This window comes from Eumetopias jubatus, unplaced genomic scaffold (genome assembly GCF_037043125.1).
Source record: "Eumetopias jubatus isolate StellerSeaLion01/CBP00866 unplaced genomic scaffold, mEumJub1_p1.0 scaffold_12, whole genome shotgun sequence".
NCBI lineage: Eukaryota > Metazoa > Chordata > Mammalia > Carnivora > Otariidae > Eumetopias > Eumetopias jubatus.
In genome coordinates this window covers 10174566-10195168 of record NW_028274818.1, presented here as the reverse complement: position 1 = coordinate 10195168, position 20603 = coordinate 10174566, and the positions used below count along the sequence as shown (strand labels likewise).

Below are 20603 nucleotides of genomic sequence, written 5' to 3'. Positions count from 1 at the left end.
GAAGGTGGTGGTCTTCCAGCTTCTTCTGCACATATTATTATGAGATGAATTCCCAGAACATCAGGCATAGATATTGGGAGTTGGGGGACCCAGTAAATGACACCCTGTGTTTTCTCCACTTGTGCTCAGAACAAATTGAGAGACCCAGGGGTCAGGCACATGGAGACCAAATTGTCACTATTATTTATTGATAAAGCTTTTCAGTGAACATGGCTCAGGTTGCAGAAATAGTGGGCTTTCTAACTTTGTAGTCTAGAATAAGACCAACTGCCCAGCCACAGCTAGCTAATGGGGGGCCACCCCTGGAGGACTCTCCCTGTAAAACTGACAGCATGGTGGGGGAGAGGATGTGTGTTCCCTCCAGCAGGTCCCCCAAACAGAAAACAGGGATGATACAGAGCAAAGGCACCAGCCACATGAATCATGTTTCCCCTGGGGAAGAGACAGCAAAGGGCAGCCAGGAGTAGTACTCAGGTAGGAGTCCTTCTCCATGGAAGCAGGGAACCAGGGAAAAGTGGATTCCAGCTTCTATATCCCTTCACTACCCAAGAAGAGTTGTTGCCCAAGGTAGACACGGAACCCCCTCCAGAGCCAATTTGGGATTATCTCTGTCACTAGCATGGGTAAGAGTTTGCTCTTATACTTAGTGACATGCTTTTTTTTTTTTTTTTCCTCTTGCAGGAGACAGATTTTGTTTGTTTTGATGGGGGAAGAGATGATTTTGATAATTATAATGTAGAAGAACTTTTAGGATTTTTGGAATTGTACAATTCTGCAACTGGAGATTCTGAGAAAGCTATAGAAAAACCTCAGCGTGAGGACACCCTTCCTGAAGTATTTGAGGAAAGCAACCTTGAACCTGAACCAGTAGAAGTTAACTCAGAGGAGAGTGAAAGTGTCTTCTCAGAAAATACTAAGGAACTCAAGGAAAGATCTGGGGCTCAGAATAACCACCCCCATGTAAACAGTCAAGCAGGTCATGCTCAGGGAGACCCATCTTCATTTGGACCTTTTGAGGAAATGCTACAGGATAAACTAAAAGTGCCAGAAAGTGAAAACAACAAAACCAGCAATGGTTCTCAGGTCTTGAGTGAACAGGAGAAGATTGATGCTTACAAACTTTTGAAAAAAGAAATGACTCTGGACTTAAAAACCAAATTTGGCTCAACTGCTGATGCACTTGTATCTGATGACGAGACAACCAGACTTGTTACTTCATTAGAAGATGATTTTGATGAGGAATTGGATACCGAGTATTACACAGTTGGCAAGGAGGAGGAGGAGAATGAAGAAAACTTTGATGAGCTGCCGTTACTGACCTTCACTCATGGCGGAGAAGATGTAAAAACTCCAGTGAAGTCTGGAGTTGAGAAATACTCAGCAGATAGAGAGCAGAGTTCAAATGAAGAGGATAAAGTTGAGGCAACGCAGCCCCCTGGCATCAAAAACTATGATAAAAATATACTAACATCCTGGGAGGATACTATGTTCTCCTTCACAGAAGGTGACAGACAAACAGGTGTGGGTTTAGGGAGTTCTGATTCAGAGGAAGGAAAAGAAGGTGTTGATGCATTTGTCCCAGATAGCAAGTGGGGAAAACCACGATCAGCCACGGATTACATTGACCCTAAAAAGGCAGAAGATCATCTTTTGACTGTAGATGTCCCTAAAACAAATAATGAAAAAGACCCAGAAATTCACATTACAGGAAAAGGGATGAAAGTCGCAGAATCCAAGAGGGGCCTGGCACAGGCTGAGATGCGGTTGGAGGAGGAGAAGCAGGAAGGCATGACTGCACACGGTTCTCCTCAAAGCAGTGACCCTGGCTCTTTGCCATCTGCTGGAAAGGGTAAAGAAATGTTGGAGTCAGCCTTCGATAACAAAGAAAATGACCTAAAAGGAGCAACTGTTCATATTTCAAAAGGAATGCTCCCTGAAGAAAAGCCTGGAGAGCAGATTTTGGGAGGCGGCTTAGAACGTGAACCGGTACCTAAAGCTTCAGGGAGTCAAGTGAACAAGGAAAAGATTGGTCAGAAATCTGTGGATATTGCACCATTGCTGGGAGGTAATCAGCGTAATGCATCCAAAGACAATGTGGAAGAAGTACACGTTTTAGTAAGTGGGTCAAAACCACACACACTCTCAGTGGAGCATCCAAGTGAGGAATTTAAAGAGGAACAGCTTCTTAAGACTCAGAATCAACCTAGACCCTCCCCTCTGGATGAAATTGGTTTGCCAAGAGAACCGGAAGAAGAGGGCCCCATTTTGGGAAGAAATCTTTCTTGGCCACAAGGAAGAGAAGAGGCTGCTAGCCACAGTAAGCAGATGGATGAGAAGATAAGGCTCTCCAAGGAGGAGGTCAAAGAGGACTCCTCAGGTGAAGAGTTTGCTCCTCACAAGCCTCTGGCGGGCTCGCGGGACATGGGGGCAACAGGCCAGACAGATGGCCCGGAAGGCCCAGGTTTCCAAGCTGAGAAAACAGAGGCAGATGATGATTACAGCCCGGAAGAACTCCTGGAGGATGAAAATGCACTAAGTGCAAAACAGTCTAAAGAACAAAGCCCTGAGATCCAGGGCGGGCAGCTAGATGTTAATCCACAGGCCCCCGCAAGAGCTGGTTTAGGCCCCATTAATCCTGATGCAGAAACAGAAGGAAGCAAAGAAGAAACCAGTAATATTTTGGAAATTGAGAAAAAAAGAGAAACTTTGGGCGAAGGGGTAGACACAGGGGCCAGGGAAGTGGGTAGCGGGGTGGTGGAAACAGAAAGCCCTCTTGTAGCTCAGAAAGCACAGAGAGCACCTGAAGTAAGGGACTCTCCTGACAAAAAAAATCAGACTCTAGGGTTGGCTGAAATGTTTCAGAATCAAGATACTGATAATTTTCAAGAAGATAGCCTTGAGGAATCCGTACAGAAGCCTGGGGTAGACGAACTCTTGGAAGAGGACCAGGGGGACTTTGAGAGGTTCACGGACACAGAGAGCCAGGGGTCTGCCACTGAGGAGCACAAAGATGCCCAGCCACACTGGACGCCACATATAGTGGGGGAGCGGGCCCGCAGCCATGAAGTGAAGGACTTGCCTATAATCGGCAGCTTCTTTAAAGAACAGCAGTCTCTGCAAAGGTTCCAGAAGTACTTTGATGTCCATGAACTGGAAGCCATGTTCCACGAGATGTCGTTAAAGCTGAAGTCCGCACAGCAGGAGAGCCTACCCTATAATGTGGAAAAAGTCCTGGATAAGGTCTTCCGTGCCTCCGAGTCACACATTCTGAGCGAAGCAGAGAAAATGCTTGATTCCCGTGTAACCGAAAACAGAGATATGGGAATGAGGGAAGATAACATATTTGAAGAGGCGGCAGTACTAGATGATATTCAAGACCTGATCTATTTCGTCAGGTACAAACACTCCACCGTGGAGGAGACTGTGGAGGAGACTGCACCGCTGACCACGGCACAGCTCCCCCCGGAAGGCTGGGGCAGCTCCACGGAAGGTAAAGTGCCCGCCTGTGGCCTCGTGGGGGTGCGCCGGAGAAGTGGGGGGGGGTGCAGGGGGCGCTGCTGAAGTGCCTCCTGCCTTACTTGTAAAGCTCTGTCTAGTTTACAGTGTGCCTGAAGGTAAGGGACAACAGCACTGTGACATCCATGTGTCCCTTTCTGCCTTCTTTCAGGCAGGAGCGTTGGTAAGGATTTCTCACTCTGTTTTCCCCTTTGGACAGGTGAGACTGGTAGCGTTTTCAAAAGGAAACTTTTTCTTTTCAAGTGAGCTCTACGCCCAACGTGAGGCTTGAACTCATGACGCTAAGGTCAGAGTTGCATGTTGTTCTGTCTCAGCCAGCCAGGCACCCTGAGTGAAGTATAGCTGACACACAGTGTTACATTAGTTTCAGGTGTGCAGCATAGTGGTTTGGTCCGCTCTGCTCACTGCAAGCGGAGCTCCCATCTGTCACCATACAAGACTTCCAGCACCACTGACTATATTCCCTATGTTCTGCCTTGCATCCCTGTAAGTTATTCCATAACTGGAAGCCTCTGAAAGGGCTCTTTGGAACGTGGTTTCTTAAGCACAAAGTGACTGCTCTCTGACCAAGGATTAGTTGGCGTAATGTTTATTTATTTTAAAAAAAGATTTATTTTAGAGAGAGAGCGCAGGGGGAGGGGCAGAGGGAGAGCATCTCAGGCAGACTCCAGGTTGAGCTTGGAGCCTGACGAGCTCATGGGATTGAGCCCCACGACCCTGAGATCATGACCTGAGCTGAAACCAAGAGTTGGATGCTTAACCGACTGAGTCACCCAGGCACCTGTGGCATAATGTTAAAATTGATGCCTTGCCTGAGTTTCTTCATCCCCCCCCCCACCTGCCCCTGTTTTCATCTTTTGTGGGTGTCATGTTCTTTCTTGCCTCTTTGGAGCACTTAGGTCAGTTAAATTCTACTGGGCCCTAGGATTCTTGTATTCAGATTAATCAGTGACTGAACCAGGATGCAGAGCTTTCTAAACACAGCGCTTGACACATAGAAGCCTTCCTGTAAATAGTGATTGAATTGACCCTGAGCCAAGATCCTAATATAACCTGATTCCTAGTTCCATGCCCTATTCTGTGTCCCCATGCTTTTCAGACTAAGGTATTTGAGCTGAGGCTTAGGGTAGAGTACCAGGGGGACATAAAGTCACAGAATAAATGTGTCTTCCCAGAGGGCCAATTTTTCCTGAGAATTTGGGAGGGGAACATTTTTGTGTGTAATCAAAGCAGATCTGTTTTGCATTAGAATGCAAAACTCTTAGAAATTTTCAGGGTAAACCCTGAGACTTTAAGGACATTCATCTTTGCTGCCCCGAGCCTCTTGGGGAAAGAAATGGGTTCCCTCTTTTTGTTGATTAGACATTCTCTGAAAATATTTGAGAGGTACTTCAGCAGACTGCCTTTGTACATAATGCCCTCCACTGTGCTAGTTCTGTGAAATAAGCATGCATATGTATGAAAGTTCACGTTCTTTCTGTGTGGAGTAGATGCTTAGTATTTCTGCACTTGACTGGAATTCTCTTCTGTACCTTTATCTGTGTGAGCATGTGTTGGTTTGTCAAGGAAAGTTAGGTTATTGAAGACCCTACCATAAATGTGTTTGTTTATAAAATACTTGGAATGAGGGTTTCTTTATAAATTTTAGCCATCTGTGAAGTGAGGTAAGAGCAGCTGAAACTCTTACTTCCCTGCTCATTTGTGCTCCCTGGGATACTCGCATGTGGAGGGCAGTACTGAAGCGCCCGGGGGTGGACGGCCTTGGAGAGCTGCCGGTGGGAAGGGTGGAGTGGGGAGTGTCAGCCGGCTTTGCCAGCCCAATGCACGCTTCTTCCCTGTAGGGATGCAACCGCACCTTGAAGACTATTTCCCACAAGATAAGGCAGAGGACCTTAAGGTAGAGATTCTCACAGAGCCCAGCCAGTTGGATCAACCTGTGAGTGGTGACAAAGGTGGCTCAGAAGTGCCACAGCAGCCAAATACTGAGAAGGACGAAGATCCAGGTAAAGCTCGCAGATTTTTCTCTACAAAGTGTAGGTATGTCTCATAAAGAAGAGCTTCTAGGACATTTTTTCCCCCCTTTAAATTATTTATTTATTTAAGTGATTTCTGCACCCGTGGTGCTCAAACTCATGACCCCAAGATCAAGAGTCAAATGCTCTACCAGCTGAGCCAGCCAGGCGCTCCTGGACATTTGTTCTTAAAGGTGGGAAATCAGAAGGGAGAATAATACAGGCATGAGTGAGTTTAAAAAAAAAAGAAACCCCAGAAGGGAAAGAAAAGCAGGAGTTGAGGTGGATGGAGATCAGCAGTAGGAAAAAGGCCAGAGACTGTAACCAAAAACTAGTGTTTGGCTGTCATTACTTATGTGAATAATTTTAATCTAAAATATTATTCTTAAAAAACCGTATGTTCTAAAACAGTAGTTTTCAACCAGACCAGAGGCATCAGAAACTCTGGGGGAGGAGACCAACAAGCTGTGTTTAACAAGCCCTCCAGGAAATTCGGATCCGTTCAAAGTTTGAGAACCACTGCGTTAAAATTCACAAATTCCATGTTTTCTCTCCACTCCTGAGACCCCTCCATCCCGCCCTGCCCCCAGTAGAATACAGTGTGGCTTAGCTCTTTTACCTTTTTAAAAACAGTGAGGGGGAAATTTATGCCTAGGTATCTTTATACTGTAGGGAAGAGTACAGAACTTTGCAGTGGGTGGTGGTCCGGTGTGGCTGGTGAAGAGGACTTCCATCACAGAGCACAGCAAACACTCAGTGGAGAGCAACTCATTTCACTTGAATTGAGGAAAATGTTTAAAACAAAAATACAACCCCGATAACGATATCAGTAGGTTTCTAATGAAGAAGAACTAACTGTTATTTCACGAATCCACTGTGGTGGCGTGATTTCATTACCGTGTTTGTGTTCTTAGAGGTTGTGGCCTCTAACCATGGCTATAGCATTACCCTGTGGTACTGTGAGAACTGGTAGAACTGGGTGGACCCTCCATCTCTCTTCAGAGTATGGGAGAAGCCACAGCATGGGGAGGAATTCTGCAAATTTGAGAAGAAATGACATATCAGAGGTCTCCCGTGTTCCAGAGGATATTGTATTCGTGTGTCCTCTCTCGTTCTAAACTCCTTTAAGTCAAAAAGATTCTGCTTGTTGAAAATGAATCATACACCACGAAGTCTTGTTATTCTCTGGCTCAAAAACTTTCAGGGCTAGGAAAAGTTCTGCTTGCAGAATTAAAAACAGATTTTTTTGCCCTGTCCTTTAAGGTCTGTCACAAAATGACTTCAACTGCCTTTGCAGGCTCATCTTCCCAAATATCCCTTCATGCATCTCAGACACAGAGATGCTCACCTGACCGGGAACACTTCCCCAAAGGTCAGATTCATAGATCAATAGTGAATGGAATCTTCTGGTTGGAAGAGACACGAGAGGCCCCTACTCCACCCATCACTAATTGCTTGTTGAACTCCTAGAGGTTTATAAGATGTGTCCCAGACTCAAGTAATTCAAACTGAAATCCCCTCTCCACCACCTCCTCAGGTGAAACCCTTTCAGGCAATGCTGGAATCCTACTTCTTATGCAGAGCTCCAGGCCAGCCCTCTCCCTGTAAGCAGTTCCTGTTAGTGTCTCTGGGCATTTACCATATTCTCTTTTGTGTAGCTGTCATTCCTCTGTTTGGTAAGCAATCACTGAGTGCCTGCCTGGTGCCAGACACCATGCTAAACACTGGTGTATCCCACCTGCAGGTCTGCAAACTGACACTTTTCTATTCATCGTTTGCCTGAAATTTCTAACACAGTGCTTCACCAGCACTAAATGAACGTTTGTTAAATGCAACTGTGTCTATGTGGAAAAAACATAAAATTCTGCTTTTCTCAATTCCCATGACTGAATATTGTTCAGGTAGCAGTTGCTTTGCCAGGGACATGATGGAGGGGTTTGGTGAGGGGTAGATGGTGTTGGAGATATGTTCATTTCATAATGGAAGGGTATGATGGCTCTAATGGGCATTCTGAATTTTGTTCTCTTTATAATTCTTTTTTTAAAGATTTTATTTGAGAGAGAGAGAGAGAGTACGAGCAGGGGGGAGGAGTACAGGGAGAGGGAGAAGCAGACTTCCTGCTGAGCAGGGACCTGGATGCAGGGCTCGATCTCGGGACCCTGGGATCATGACCTGAGCCGAAGGCAGACTCTTAACCGACTGAGCCACCCAGGTGCCCCTTCTTTTTATAATTCTTTGTAAGTTATATAAGTCTTTATATAAGACATATAAAAACTATGCCTTTTTTTTTTTTTTTAGTAAATATTTTTTAAATAATCTCTACACCCAACGTGGGGCTCGAACTCACGACCCCGAGATTAAGAGTCACATGCTCTACCAACTGAACCAGTGATGTGCCCTTAAACCATATAAGTCTTTAAGAGAAGCCACTGATTAATATTCAGTGGGCACTCAATAAGTATTTTGAATGGAGAGGAACAAGTCTTACTCTAAAGCATAAAATAAAATATTAATTTTCATCCTCAATTTTAGGGATAATTACAACAGAAAGCAGTCCTGTTGACACTGTTGATGCAAAAAAGCAACTAGAAACAAATGCTGAAGAGCCAGCAAGTGTCACACCTTTGGAAAATGCAATTCTTTTAATATCTTCATTCATATTTTATTTAACTAAGACGGTAAGTTCTACATACATAGTTTCTTCAGATAGAATGTTGATTAATTACAGTTTTTGAGTTGATCTTGAGCATGAAGTAAAGAGCTTAAAATGTCTTTATGGAAATTTCTGCTGCTCCTTTGATGTTAGCCTCAGAAACAAAACACAAGTGTATAATCTGATGGGTTCTTAGCACAGTTCAGTCCTTGGAGAGGATCTGCGATGTGTCAGTGCTGGGTATATACCTGTAAAACATGGCTCTTCCCCTCAAGGACCTTTTAGTCTAGCAGGTAGATAAAGACTTTCACTGGAGACATGATATGGGCAGAAAGTATTTACCTGATGGCAGAATGATGTGTTGGATAAATTGATTCATCGTGGTGGGAGGATGGGCAGAGAAGGTCAGAAGTTAGCTGAGACGTGTTTCGGGAGGAGTTGAAGGACGAATGGGAGTTTGATGTGCAGGGTGTTGCTGAATAGAAGGATTGGGAGGAGGGAGACGGGTGTGGCATGCACTTAGGCCAAAGAAATAACATGGTCAGAGAGATGGAAGTTATTACAAAAGAAAAGGCCTTTTGAGGAAGCCGAGGAAGCCTTGTTGATGTTGAGCAGTCAGAGGGGGTGGTCTTTGGAGGAAGACAGGCCAACCTTAAAGGAAGTTGTGTATCATGACAGGTAGTGTTACATTGTTTGGGATGGGGATCCTTGGAAGGTTTTAAGTAGGAAAGGGATGTGGTTAGATTTCTTCGAAAGAGCTACTTGTGACAGAGTATCTATTCAGATTTATCTTTCTTAAGGGAGTCATGATCCAAATGAGACATTTAATCTATCTGGAAGCGTATCTAAGCTTTTTAGGACTTAGCTCCCCCTTGTGGTATTTGTTGAAATTGGACATTTTTCTTGGTAAATTCTGGGAATGAGCAAGCTTTCAGAAGTTGGAGGCCAGGTTTTCCTTGGACCTATGGAGAAAGTATCCTCCCCCATACAAAAATATTTTTCCACTAGGTTCTGTTATTTCAAGACTGGTGTAGGAAAGAGTTGTTTTTTTCTTTTCTGTTCCATAAAACTGCATGAGTTTTGAGCCAGGATGATCTGATTTCAAATCCCAGATTCATCATTTAGAAGCTTGGGCAAATTACTAAACTTCGTGTAGCTGTCAGACATCTTCTAAATGCAGATAATACCTACTCCAATTGTTGGAAGAATTAAATGAATTGATAATAAAATGTCTAATGCAGTACCTGGCATTTTGTAAGATCTCACCCTCTGTGTACTTCTCATTTGGATGGTCAGAGGGCAGTATAAAGACATTGAATACCTGAGAAATTCAGGAGAAAGGCCACCAGGATGGGAAAGGTTTTTCAGTTTTCCCTGTGGTTGTGGTGGTTTGCAGCCACCCAGATAAAGGTGTGTATGACCTGTGCAGTTAGAATAATGACATTTTCAGTGATTGGGGCAGTCTCAGAATTCAGATTTGATCATTAGAATGAATCCTTGTCACTTCAGAAGTTTAACAGGCTCTGAATGTGGGAGGAATTCTTTATTCATTTCCTTTGTGAAATATGCACAGAGCCCTGACCCAGGCCTGGGTTGGGAGGACGCAGATGTGGTATAGGACAGGGTCTCTGCTTGGAGGATGGTGGGAGAAGACACAGACAGGAGTGGTGAGGGACAAGGGCACAGTGTTACAAAGTAACATTGACTTGAAAGGTGTTGTCAAGAAAGCATTTTGATGGCCCAGTGTGTATAGAGTATTGTGTTAGTAGTACAAGATTCTAAGAGGTACAAAGCATGATTTTGATTTTGAAAAGATTTGAGAAAATGACATATCAAATATATATGAAAATTGGGGAAAATGGAAAATATTTGAAATAGTTTTTGTGAAGTATCAAATAGAATAGATAATTATTTGGTAGGGCTGGGGAGGAATGGGGTGCTGACTTGTTCAGGGACGCTGAACCAGAAGTCAGATTCATGGATCCACAGATAATGGAACCTTGGAGCGGGAAGGAACCTTCGAGGGCAGCTTTTCCAGCTTCATAAATTGCAGTAATTTCCTCTCCTGAAACCTAGCAGGTAGTTAGGGGATCTGGGTGTCGGCAGTTCCTAGCGTGAGTATCCTAACCTTACAAGCCCACTCATTGATAGCTGTCTTGGCGTGTTCATTCTCTTATTGACTCCAGATTTTCTTCCACATGACTCCTCCTAGAATTGGATTATTTTTCTACATAGTAACCCTTAACATATTTGAAGTTATGCTTTTTTTAAGTGTTTTTTATCATGGAAAATTTCAAACATAACAAAAGCATAGACAATTGTAAAATGAACTCATGGGCTCATTACCCGGCTTAACAGTAATTCCTTAATATCACCCAATGTTGGGCACATTTGAAATCCCCTCCCCTGCTTTTTAAAAATTGTTCTTGTTAAAATCAGGATCTTGTTGAGGTCCAGATGTTGTAGTAGTTCGCTATATATCTTAAATCAACTTTAATCAGATATAAATTATATACAATAAAGGGTACCCATTTTAAGAATACAGCTCAGTGAGGTTGTTTTTTTTTTTTTTCAAGGTTTCATTTATTTGTCAGAGAGAGAAAGAGCACAAGCAGGGGGAGCGGCAGGCAGAGGGAGAAGCAGGTTACCTGCTGAGCAAGGAGCCCGATGCGGGACTTGATCGCAGGACCCTGGGATCATGACCTCAGCCAAAGGCAGACACATAACTGACTGAACCATCCAGGTGCCCCTCATTGAGTTTTAACAAATGTATTCACTCGTGTAAAAACAATCATAACCAAGACACAGAACATTTCCTTCATTCAAACAAGTTCCTCATATACCTTCCCAGTGTAGCTCCCTCACCACCTGCTTTTGGCAACACTTTTTTTTTCACTATAGAGTAGGTTTTCCTGTTGTAAAATTATAATTATAAAATGGACTCATACCTAGGAGTGAAACTGCCTAGCCATATGGTCAGTTTATCTTAAAAGAAGCTGCCAAACAGTTCTCAAAGTAACTGTCCCAGTTTATCCTTCCACTAGCAACTTAGGAGGCTTCCAGTTGGTCACATATTTGCTAACACTTGGTATTATCAGTTGTAAATTATAGTCATTCCAGTAGGCATATCTTTGTGGTTTTAATTATATTTCTTGTTAATTTATGATGTTGAGCAATTTTTCATGTGGCCATATGTTTTGTGTGTTCATCTGTGAAATAGCTTTTCAAATCTTTTGCCCTTTTTAAATTTATTTATGTATTTTTTTTTTGCCCTTTTTTTAAAGTTTATTTATCTAAGTAATCTCTACACCCATCGTGGGCCTCGAACTCATTACCCCAAGATCAGGAGTTTTGTACTCTTCTGACTGAGCCAGTCGGGTGCCCCTCTTTTGCCCCTTTTTAAATTTTTAAGATTATATTTATTTGAGAGACAGTGAGCATGAGGAGGGGGGCAGAGGGTGAGGGAGAAGCAGACTCCCTGCTGAGTAGGGACCCTGACTTAGGGCTCAGTCCCAGGACCGAGATCATAACTGAGCCAAAGGCAGACGCTTAACCGACTGAGCCAGCCAGGCGCCCCTTGCCCTTTCTTAAATTGGGTTCTTTTCCTTCTAAATATTAAGGTCTAAGAGTTCTTCGTATATTTTGGGTACAACTCCTTTGTCAGATATATATTAAGAATAATATCTTCCAGTTTATGTCCTGACCTTTCAATTTCTTGATATGCTTTTGAAGAGCAAATTTGTAATTTTGATAGAATAACATTTTATTAATTTTTACTTTTATGGTTAGTGCATTTTGTTTCCTGCCTAAGGAATCATAGGCTATTCCAAAGATGCAACTATTTTCTCATGTTTTCTTCCAGAAGTTTTATAGTCATGCTTAGGTCTCTGTTCCATGTTAAGTTTTGTGAATGGTGCCACATTTCATTTTTTTTCCTTCTGTGGCTATCCATTTGCTTCTGTAGCATTTCTTTTCCCTTGAGATTACCTTGGCACCTTTAGTTGAAATCAGCTGATCATATTTGTGGATCTTTCTGGACTCTGTTCTGTTCCATTGATTTATATTTCTATTCTCAGATAATAACACACTTTTCTGATTAGTATTGCTTTATAGTAGGTCTTGGAATCCGGTAGTTCTTTGGCAAAATTGTTTTGGCTATTTCAGTTTCTTTGCATTTCCATATAAATTTTAGAACCAACAGCAATTTCTATAAAAAACTTGGTGAGATTTTGTTACTATGTTGAATCTAGAAGAACTGATATCAACAAATACTGAGGCTTCTAATCCAAGAACTAAGTTCATCTCCACATTTAGATCTAAAGATCTATAAGAGACCTACAAGACACTGCTGAAAAACTTCCTTAGTCTGTGTGTGCAGGTTTCATGCATATTGTTTACTATACCTGTGTATTTCATGACTTTTGATGTTGTAAATTGTGTCTTTCTTACATCTCATTTACAGTTGTTTTGTGTTTATAGAAATACAGTTGGTGTTTGTATATTGACCTTGTATCTTAATACCTTATTAAATTTATTAGTTCTAGGGATGGGGTGGCTGGGTGATAGACATCGGGGAGGGTATGTGCTATGGTGAGTGCTGTGAATTGTGCAAGACTGTTGAATCACAGATCTGTACTTCTGAAACAAATAATGCAATATATGTTAAGAAAAAAAGAAGATAGCAGGAGGGGAAGAATGAAGGGGAGTAAGTCAGAGGGGGAGACGAACCATGAGAGACTATGGACTCTGAAAAAAAAAACTGAGGGTTCTAGAGGGGAGGGGGTTGGGGGGATGGGTTAGCCTGCTGATGGGTATTAAAGAGGGCACATTCTGCGTGGAGCACTGGGTGTTATGCACAAACAATCATGGAACACTACATCAAAAAACTAATGATGTATGGTGATTAACATAACAATAAAAAATTTTAAAAAAAGAAAATGATAATAACAATTCAGGACTTAGATAGGCCAAGTACAGTAGGTTTTAAATGTATCTAAATCGAACAGATAAGGAATCATGAATAAACAAAGTTTGCAGTGATAAAAAAATTTATTAGTTCTAGGATTTTTTTTTTGCAGATTTCATAGGCTTCTCTGTGTAGATAGATGGTCATGTCATCTGTGAATAAACACAAACAAGAGGAGAAATCTACAGAGTAAATGATATACTTGCCCTCCCACTGAAATAACTAGAGAATCAGGTAGAGCATAACGGGCAGCCCATGACTGTGACCCCTGAGAGAAGGAGAACAAATGAGGTGAGCCTGGAGTTCACCCAGCTTTTTAGAAAGGTCAGGTTAATTAAAACATGATTACTTTTAGTAAAATTCACTCTTACTGTGTACAGTTTGATGAGTTTTCACATTATTTCTTTAGATTTTTTTGTATCCCTCTTCTTTTGCCTTTCCTTCTTGGAATCTAATTACATGTATATTAAGACCACTATAGAGTTCCACAGGTCATTGAGGCCCTGTTCTTTTTTCATTGTTTTTCGGTCTCTTATGTCTTTGCTTCTGTTTAGATATTTCCGTTACTGTCTTCACATCCATTGATCTTTTGTAGTATCTAATCTGGTTAAGCCCATCAAGTGAAATGTTCATTTCTGGTATTTTATTTTTCAGCTCTAAAAGTTGCACTTAATTCTATTTTATATTTTCCACCTTTTGTCATATGGTCGTGGCTTTGTTTTAATCCTTAATATACTTCAAAATAATTCTTTAAAGTTCTTTTAAGCAAATTAATTCTGTCATGATTGTTGCAATTTCTCGTTCTATTTTTAGAGATTTATCTCCTCCTCATGGGACATATTTTCCTTTTTTACACGTCTGGTGATTTGTTGTTGCTGGATGCTAGGTGCTGTGAATGTTACATTGTTGAGTGCCTGGTTTTTAGTGGCTTCCTTTTATTTTATTTTTTTTAAGATTTTATTTATTTGAGAGAGAGAGAATGAGAGATAGCACGAGAGGGAAGAGGGTCAGAGGGAGAAGCAGACTCCCTGCTGAGCAGGGAGCCCGATGTGGGACTCGATCCCGGGACTCCAGGACCATGACCTGAGCCGAAGGCAGTCGCTTAACCGACCGAGCCACCCAGGCGCCCTAGTGGCTTCCTTTTAAACAGTGCTGGGAGTTTGCTCTGCCTAGACTGTTGTTACTTGTGGACCAGCTTGATCCTTTCCAGTCTTATTTTTAAGATTTGTTAGGGATGTGTACATGGTAGTCTTTACTCTAGAGCTAGTGTAGCCCTGCTCCTAGAGTGTGATTCTTCAGGAATCTGCTGAATGCCTTGAGCGTTCAGAAGGGTCAGGTTGCTCTCACTGGCTGGAACACTATTTGCCTCCAGGCCCAGGTTAACTCTGGAAATTGTTCAGCTTCCAGCTTCCTGGCAGATGTTCTTTTTGCCCATCCTCAGATCTCACCTTATAAATCTCACCTTATACAGATGCTGCTTCAGATTCAGCAAAGATTGAAGGAAACCCCCTTGCAGATTTCTGGAACTCTTTTTTTTTTGTAGTTCTCATCTTTCCGATGCTTTTCCCTGCCCGGTTCAGGTGCCTCCGTCTCCCTGGACTCTGGTCTCCACCTCCTCAGCGAGATTGGTGGACTCAATGTGGTATCTCCCTCTCTGTACTGGGGTCGAGAATGTGCCTACTGGTAGAAAGCTGGGTGAACTCCAGGCTCATCTCATTTGTTTTCCTTCTCTCAGGGGTCACAGTCATGTGCTGCCTGTTGTTCTCTACCTGATTCTCAAGTTATTTCAGTGGGAGGGCAAGTATATCATTTACTCTGTAGATTTCTCCTCTTGTTTGTTGTTGTTGTAATGTATTCATTGCAGAAACAGGTTTGTTTGGCTTCTAGGGGTTATCATGGACTGCATTTTGCTAACCACATCCCCCAGTATAACTGATCACGTTTCCCTGGCTCTTTATGTTTGCTGGGAATTGGTAGTCAGATTCAGGTTCAATATTGATTGGCAAGGATACTTAACAGGAGATGGGTACTTTCAGCAGGAGGCATCTAATGACTAGATGTCCCTCTATTTTTTTTTAAAGATTTTGTTTATTTATTTTAGAGAGGGAGAGAGAAAGAGAGAGAGCATGCACACAAGCACGGGGAGGGGCGGAGGGAGAGGGAGAGAGAGAATCTCAGACAGATTCCACGCTGAATACAGAAAACAACTCAGAGTTCGATCTCATGACCCTGAGATCAGGACCTGAGCTGAAATCAAGAGTTGGAAGCTTAACTGACTGAGCCACTCAGGCACCCCTTTCCCTCTGTTTTTGATGTCACTAGTCATTGGTGATATTGACTAAATCTGTTAATATATTATAGGCTGCAAAATGCTGATATGCTGATTATATTGTTCCTGCTTCATTTAAAGGCTGGGATATTTCCACAAAAAAGTTTATAATCAAGTTTTCTTTACACTGAGATTTGGTTTGTATAGTTCAGGCAGTATAAATATTTGATTCTATTTAAATAGTTTCCAAAATAATGAGTTGTCTTCCTGGCTTTATCAAAAGATGCCAAAGGGATTTTTTGGTGTGTTTCCTCTAACTCTTTCTAATCATTATGACGTCATGAATTTAAAAATATTTGGGGTGTTTTAATCAGCTGTAGTTCTTTTTTTTTTTTTTAAGATTTTATTTATTTATTTATTTGACAGAGCACAAGCAGGGGGAGTGGCAGGGAGAGGGAGAAGCAGACTCCCTGCTGAGCAGGGAGCGCAATGTGGGACTGGATCCTAGGACCCTGAGATCATGACCTGACCCGAAGGCAAATGCTCAACTGACTGAGCCAGCCGGCACCCCTGTAGTTCTTATTCTTATCAGTGCTCAATTTCTCTCAGTTTTGGCTAGTGGGAGCCTCTTCAGCTTGGCTTCTGGGCCTTTTTGACACCATCCAGTGGTCACTGATACCTTTCTTGCTTTCTAGTGTGGCAAGATGTTCTAAGCTCATCTTCTACATTTTTCTTGCCCAGATCATCAAAGAGTCATTTCTCTAGGGAGTCCTTGATCCCTTTTAATGGGAAATGGTATTTAAAGACTACAATCTGGGTACTAAGATTGCTTATTGCTTTTGAGTTGGCCATCATTTCTAGGCCCTTTCAGAGGACAAAGCTAGGATATACATGGAGTTTTTTTGTGTGTGTGAACATTCATCTTGGTGCCATATGGATATTCCCCAAGAAATTCAGGATGCTAGAGGGATTTTACTTAACCTCATCTACCTTACACATGTATTTTATTTCTCTGGTGTTGGAAATCCCAGTTTTCAATTGATGTCAACATACTTATTTATTTTATTTTACAATATTGAAACAGTTTTAAAAATACCAATATCAACACTGCCACCCACAGTTGTTACTGAAAATGTTTTCAGGATGTTTTGCAATTATTTCTGTTTTTAAATTCTTCCCCTCAAGTACATGCTTAAAATCATTCCTTTCTGTTGTCCTGCCATCAGTTTGATTCACAGTTAGGTCAACTGTTTCATTTTTGCTTGCACTTTTTAGGGATTGCTTTTCAATGTTTTTTGTTTTGTTTTGTTTTGTTTTATAAGTATCTAACATATTTACAAGATTTAATGCCAATTAATAAAAGAAGGTCTCGGGCGCCTCGGTGGCTCAGTCAGTTAAGCGTCTGCCTTTGACTCAGGTCATGATCCCAGGGTCCTGGGATCGAGCCCCACATCGGGCTTCCTGCTCTGTGGGGAGCCTGCTTCTCCCTCTTCCTCTGCCCCTCTCCTCCACTCATGCTCTCTCTCAAAGAAATAAATAGAAATCTTTAAAAAAAAATAAATAAATAAATAAAACAAGGTCTCTTCCGAGAAGTCTGGGTTTCATCTCAGTTCCGTCAAACCTGTTGTTACCCTCCTCGAAGGGTAATTTTAAAAAATTTATTTAATATCTTACTAAAGATAAGCAAATGATTTCTGCATTCAGCCAAGATTCTGGCTTTATTTACCTTCCTTACTGAAACAACTGAAAAGAAAAAAAAAACCCAGACAAAATAAATGCAACCGTTTTCCAGACACTGGATATCAGGTAACAAAGGACAGCAATGCCTGAAAGACAGGGAACCAGTGCTGTGAGCCCTGCAATTATGCCTACTTACTGCATTGAAAGAGTTCCCTGCTTGTAGCATAGAAGTGAGGAACCCTGAATTGAGGAGATGGAGCTGAGAGTCGGGAAAGTAAGGCAGCTAGAGTTCATAGGGCTGAGTACCAAGAGGAGAGCGCTACACAGAGAGAGCTCTGGGATCTGTGAAAGGTCCCCTTAGAGTATTCATCAGCATATGAGTTTGACAAAATTATTCAATGCCAGAGAAACTGTCCAAGTGATTAAAGGGAGTAGTTCCTGACACAAGGCCAAGAATATACCTTATAATTCTAGGAGAATTGGATTAAGTACTCAGAAGGGTCTCATCTCAGACTAAATCTGCTCATGTCTTGCCTAACAAGCCATAAAAAAGCAAGAGCCAAAAGAAACTATTTCTTAGTAATTTACCTGAACAAACAGAATAGTGCTCAAAAATGTTTGTTATATTAGTCAAGGTTCTCTAGAGAAACAAAACAAATATGGGACCCACATACACAGATAGGTAGGTAGAAGAGGTTTATTATAAGGAATTGACATATATACATTTGGAAGCTGAGAAATTCCACAGTCTGCTGTCTGTAAGCTGGAGACCCAGGAAAGCCATTGGTGTAATTCAGGCTGAGTCCAAAGGGGAGCTGATGGTCTGAAGGCCTGAGAACCAGGAGTACCAAGGGTGGAAGAAAACTGATGTCCCAGCTCAGGGAATCAGGCAGGAAGGGGTGAATTCCTTTCACACTTTTCTCTGTTCAGGCCCTCAGTGTATTGGATGATGCCTACTGGTAAGGGCAATCTACTTTACTGAGTGCACTGATTCTCAAATGCTAATCTCACCTGGGAACACGCTCACAGACACACCCAAAAAGGAGGTTTAATTTGGGTACTCTATAGTCAAGTTGACACATAAAATTAGCCATTTTGATGGTTACCAGGAATGCAAAGAAGCAAGAAATATAAACATGATGAGGCGAAAAATCAACCTATCAAAACCAACCAAGAGCTACCAGAGATGTTAGAATTAGGCAAGGGTATTAAAATAGTTATTATTACTATATTTTGGATGTTAAAAGCTAAGTGGAGACATGAAAGATATTAAAAAAAAAAAAGATCCAAATCAAACTTCTAGATTTGAAAACTACAGTGCCAGAGATAATAAATATACTGGGTGGGATTAATGCTAGACTAGACATTGTAGATGAAAAGATTAGTGCACCTGAAGGCATAGCAATAGAAGCTATCCAAAATGAAATACATAGGGGAAAAGACTCAAGAAAAATGATCAGATCACCTGTGAGCTGTGGGACACTTTCCAGCAGCCTAATAAATGTAACTGGAATCACTGGAGGACAAGATAGAAGAGGTGTTCAGAAAAATATTTAAAGACATAATGGCTGAAAATTTCTAAAATTTATGAAAACTGTAGATCCACATGCTCAAGAAGTTCAATGAAACCCAAACATATGAAGCATGAAGAAAACTACACCAAGGTATATCATAATCAAATTGCTCAAAATACATGATAAAGAGCAATCTTAAAAGCAGAGGGAAAAAAAGACATTTTACATAGAGAGGGATTAAGATAAGGTTGACATCAAGATTTCTTGTCAGCAGGCATGGGAGAATATAGTAGAATGATACCTTTTAATGTACTTGAAAAATAATATTGTTGACCTACAATATACCCAGCAAAATAACTTTATAAAACAAATATTAAATGAAGATTTTTTCCAGCGTATAAGAGCTGAATGAATTCACCAGCACATCTGCACTGTAAGAAATGTTAAAGGAAGACCTTTAGGCATAAGGAAAATGACAGATGGGAATAGTCGAGTTATAGAAAGGGGGTGAAGAATGCCAGAAATGGTAACCATATAAGTAAATGTATAAAACCATCATCTAGTTATTATTTAAATATCTTTAAAATTTAACTGTCTGTAGCATGCAGTTTCAAAAATTTGTAAAGGTAAAATATATGCCAATAATATGGAGGTTAGGAGAGGGAGAGATGGTAATAGCTCTTGTAAAGTTCTTATGCACATGAAGTAGTACATTATCACTTGAAGGTAGACTGTGATAAGTTAAAGATGTATAAACCCTAAACCAACCACTAAAATAACAAAATAATGAGCTAATAAGCCAACAGAGGAGATAAATTAGAATCATTAAGAAGACTCACTTGAGGGATGCCTGGGTGGCTCAGGTGGTTAAGCATCTGCCTTAGGCTCAGGTCATGATCTCGGTGTCCTGGGATAGAGTCCCGCATCAGGCTCCCTGCTCGGTGGGGTGCCTGCTTCTCCCTCTCCTTCTGCCTGCCACTCCCCCTGCTTGGGCTGGCTCTCTCTATCTCTCTGACAAATAAATAAATAAAATCTTAAAAAAAAAAAAAAAAGAATTGATCCAAAAAAGGGCAGATAAAAGTAAAAAGGGAACAGAGAACAGATGGGAAAAACAGAAAAAAAGAAGATGCTTAGGCTTAAATTTACCCATATCAGTAATCACATTAAATAGAACTTATCTAAATACCCCAATTTAAAAGGCAGAGATTGTTGGATTGGGTAAAGAAGCAAGACCCAAATAGATGCCTTCAAGAACCACACTTTAAATAAAAAGACATATGAAGGTTAAAACTAAAAAAAGAGATTGAAAAAGATATCTCACATTAAAAAAAAAAAAAGCTGGAGTGGCTATATTAATACCAAAGATTCCAGAGGAGAGTATATTACCAGGGATAAAGAAAGTTATTTTCTAGAATAAAGTAGTCAGTCAAGCAAACATAATCCTAAATGTGTTTCTAATAATAGACCTTCAAAATATATGAAACAAAAATTGATAGAACTAAATGGAAAAACAGATGTAAGTATATAATTATAATTGGAGATTTCAGTATCCTTCTCTCAGTGATTGATAGACTAGACAGAACATGAATAAGGTTCTAGAAGATAAGAGCAACACTGTCAACTAGCTTGACCTGATTGACATTTATAGAACACCCCAGAAGAGCAGAATATATATGCTTTTTGAGTGCACATGGAGCATCTACCTAGATGAGTCATTCTGGACCATAAAGCAAATATCAAAAATACAAAAAGATTCAAATCATACAAAGTATGTTCTCTGGCCACAGTAAAATTAAATTAGAAATCAATAACAAAGATCTCTTGAAAGTCCCCAAATATTTAGAAACCAACTGACATACTTCTGAATAACTTAAGGGTCAAAGAAATCAGAAGGGAAATCAGTATTTTGAGCAGAATGAAAATGATAACAGCATTATCAAGTTTGTGTAGTAACAGTAAAGCACTACTTGGAAATTTATAGCACTATCTATGT

At 41.1% G+C, this 20603-nt stretch overlaps 1 protein-coding gene across 3 annotated transcripts in view; it reads left to right on the top strand.

Moving 5' to 3' along the window:
• MIA3 (MIA SH3 domain ER export factor 3) overlaps positions 1 to 20603 on the top strand; it is a 57082-nt gene that overhangs the window by 9047 nt on the left and 27432 nt on the right. For all 3 annotated transcript variants that reach the window (XM_028104688.2, XM_028104691.2, XM_028104687.2), the window contains exons 4-6: positions 682 to 3490; positions 5358 to 5519; positions 8061 to 8206. In XM_028104688.2, coding sequence (XP_027960489.1) covers positions 682 to 3490; positions 5358 to 5519; positions 8061 to 8206 — 3117 coding nt within the window. The remainder of the gene's footprint in view (positions 1 to 681; positions 3491 to 5357; positions 5520 to 8060; positions 8207 to 20603) is intronic.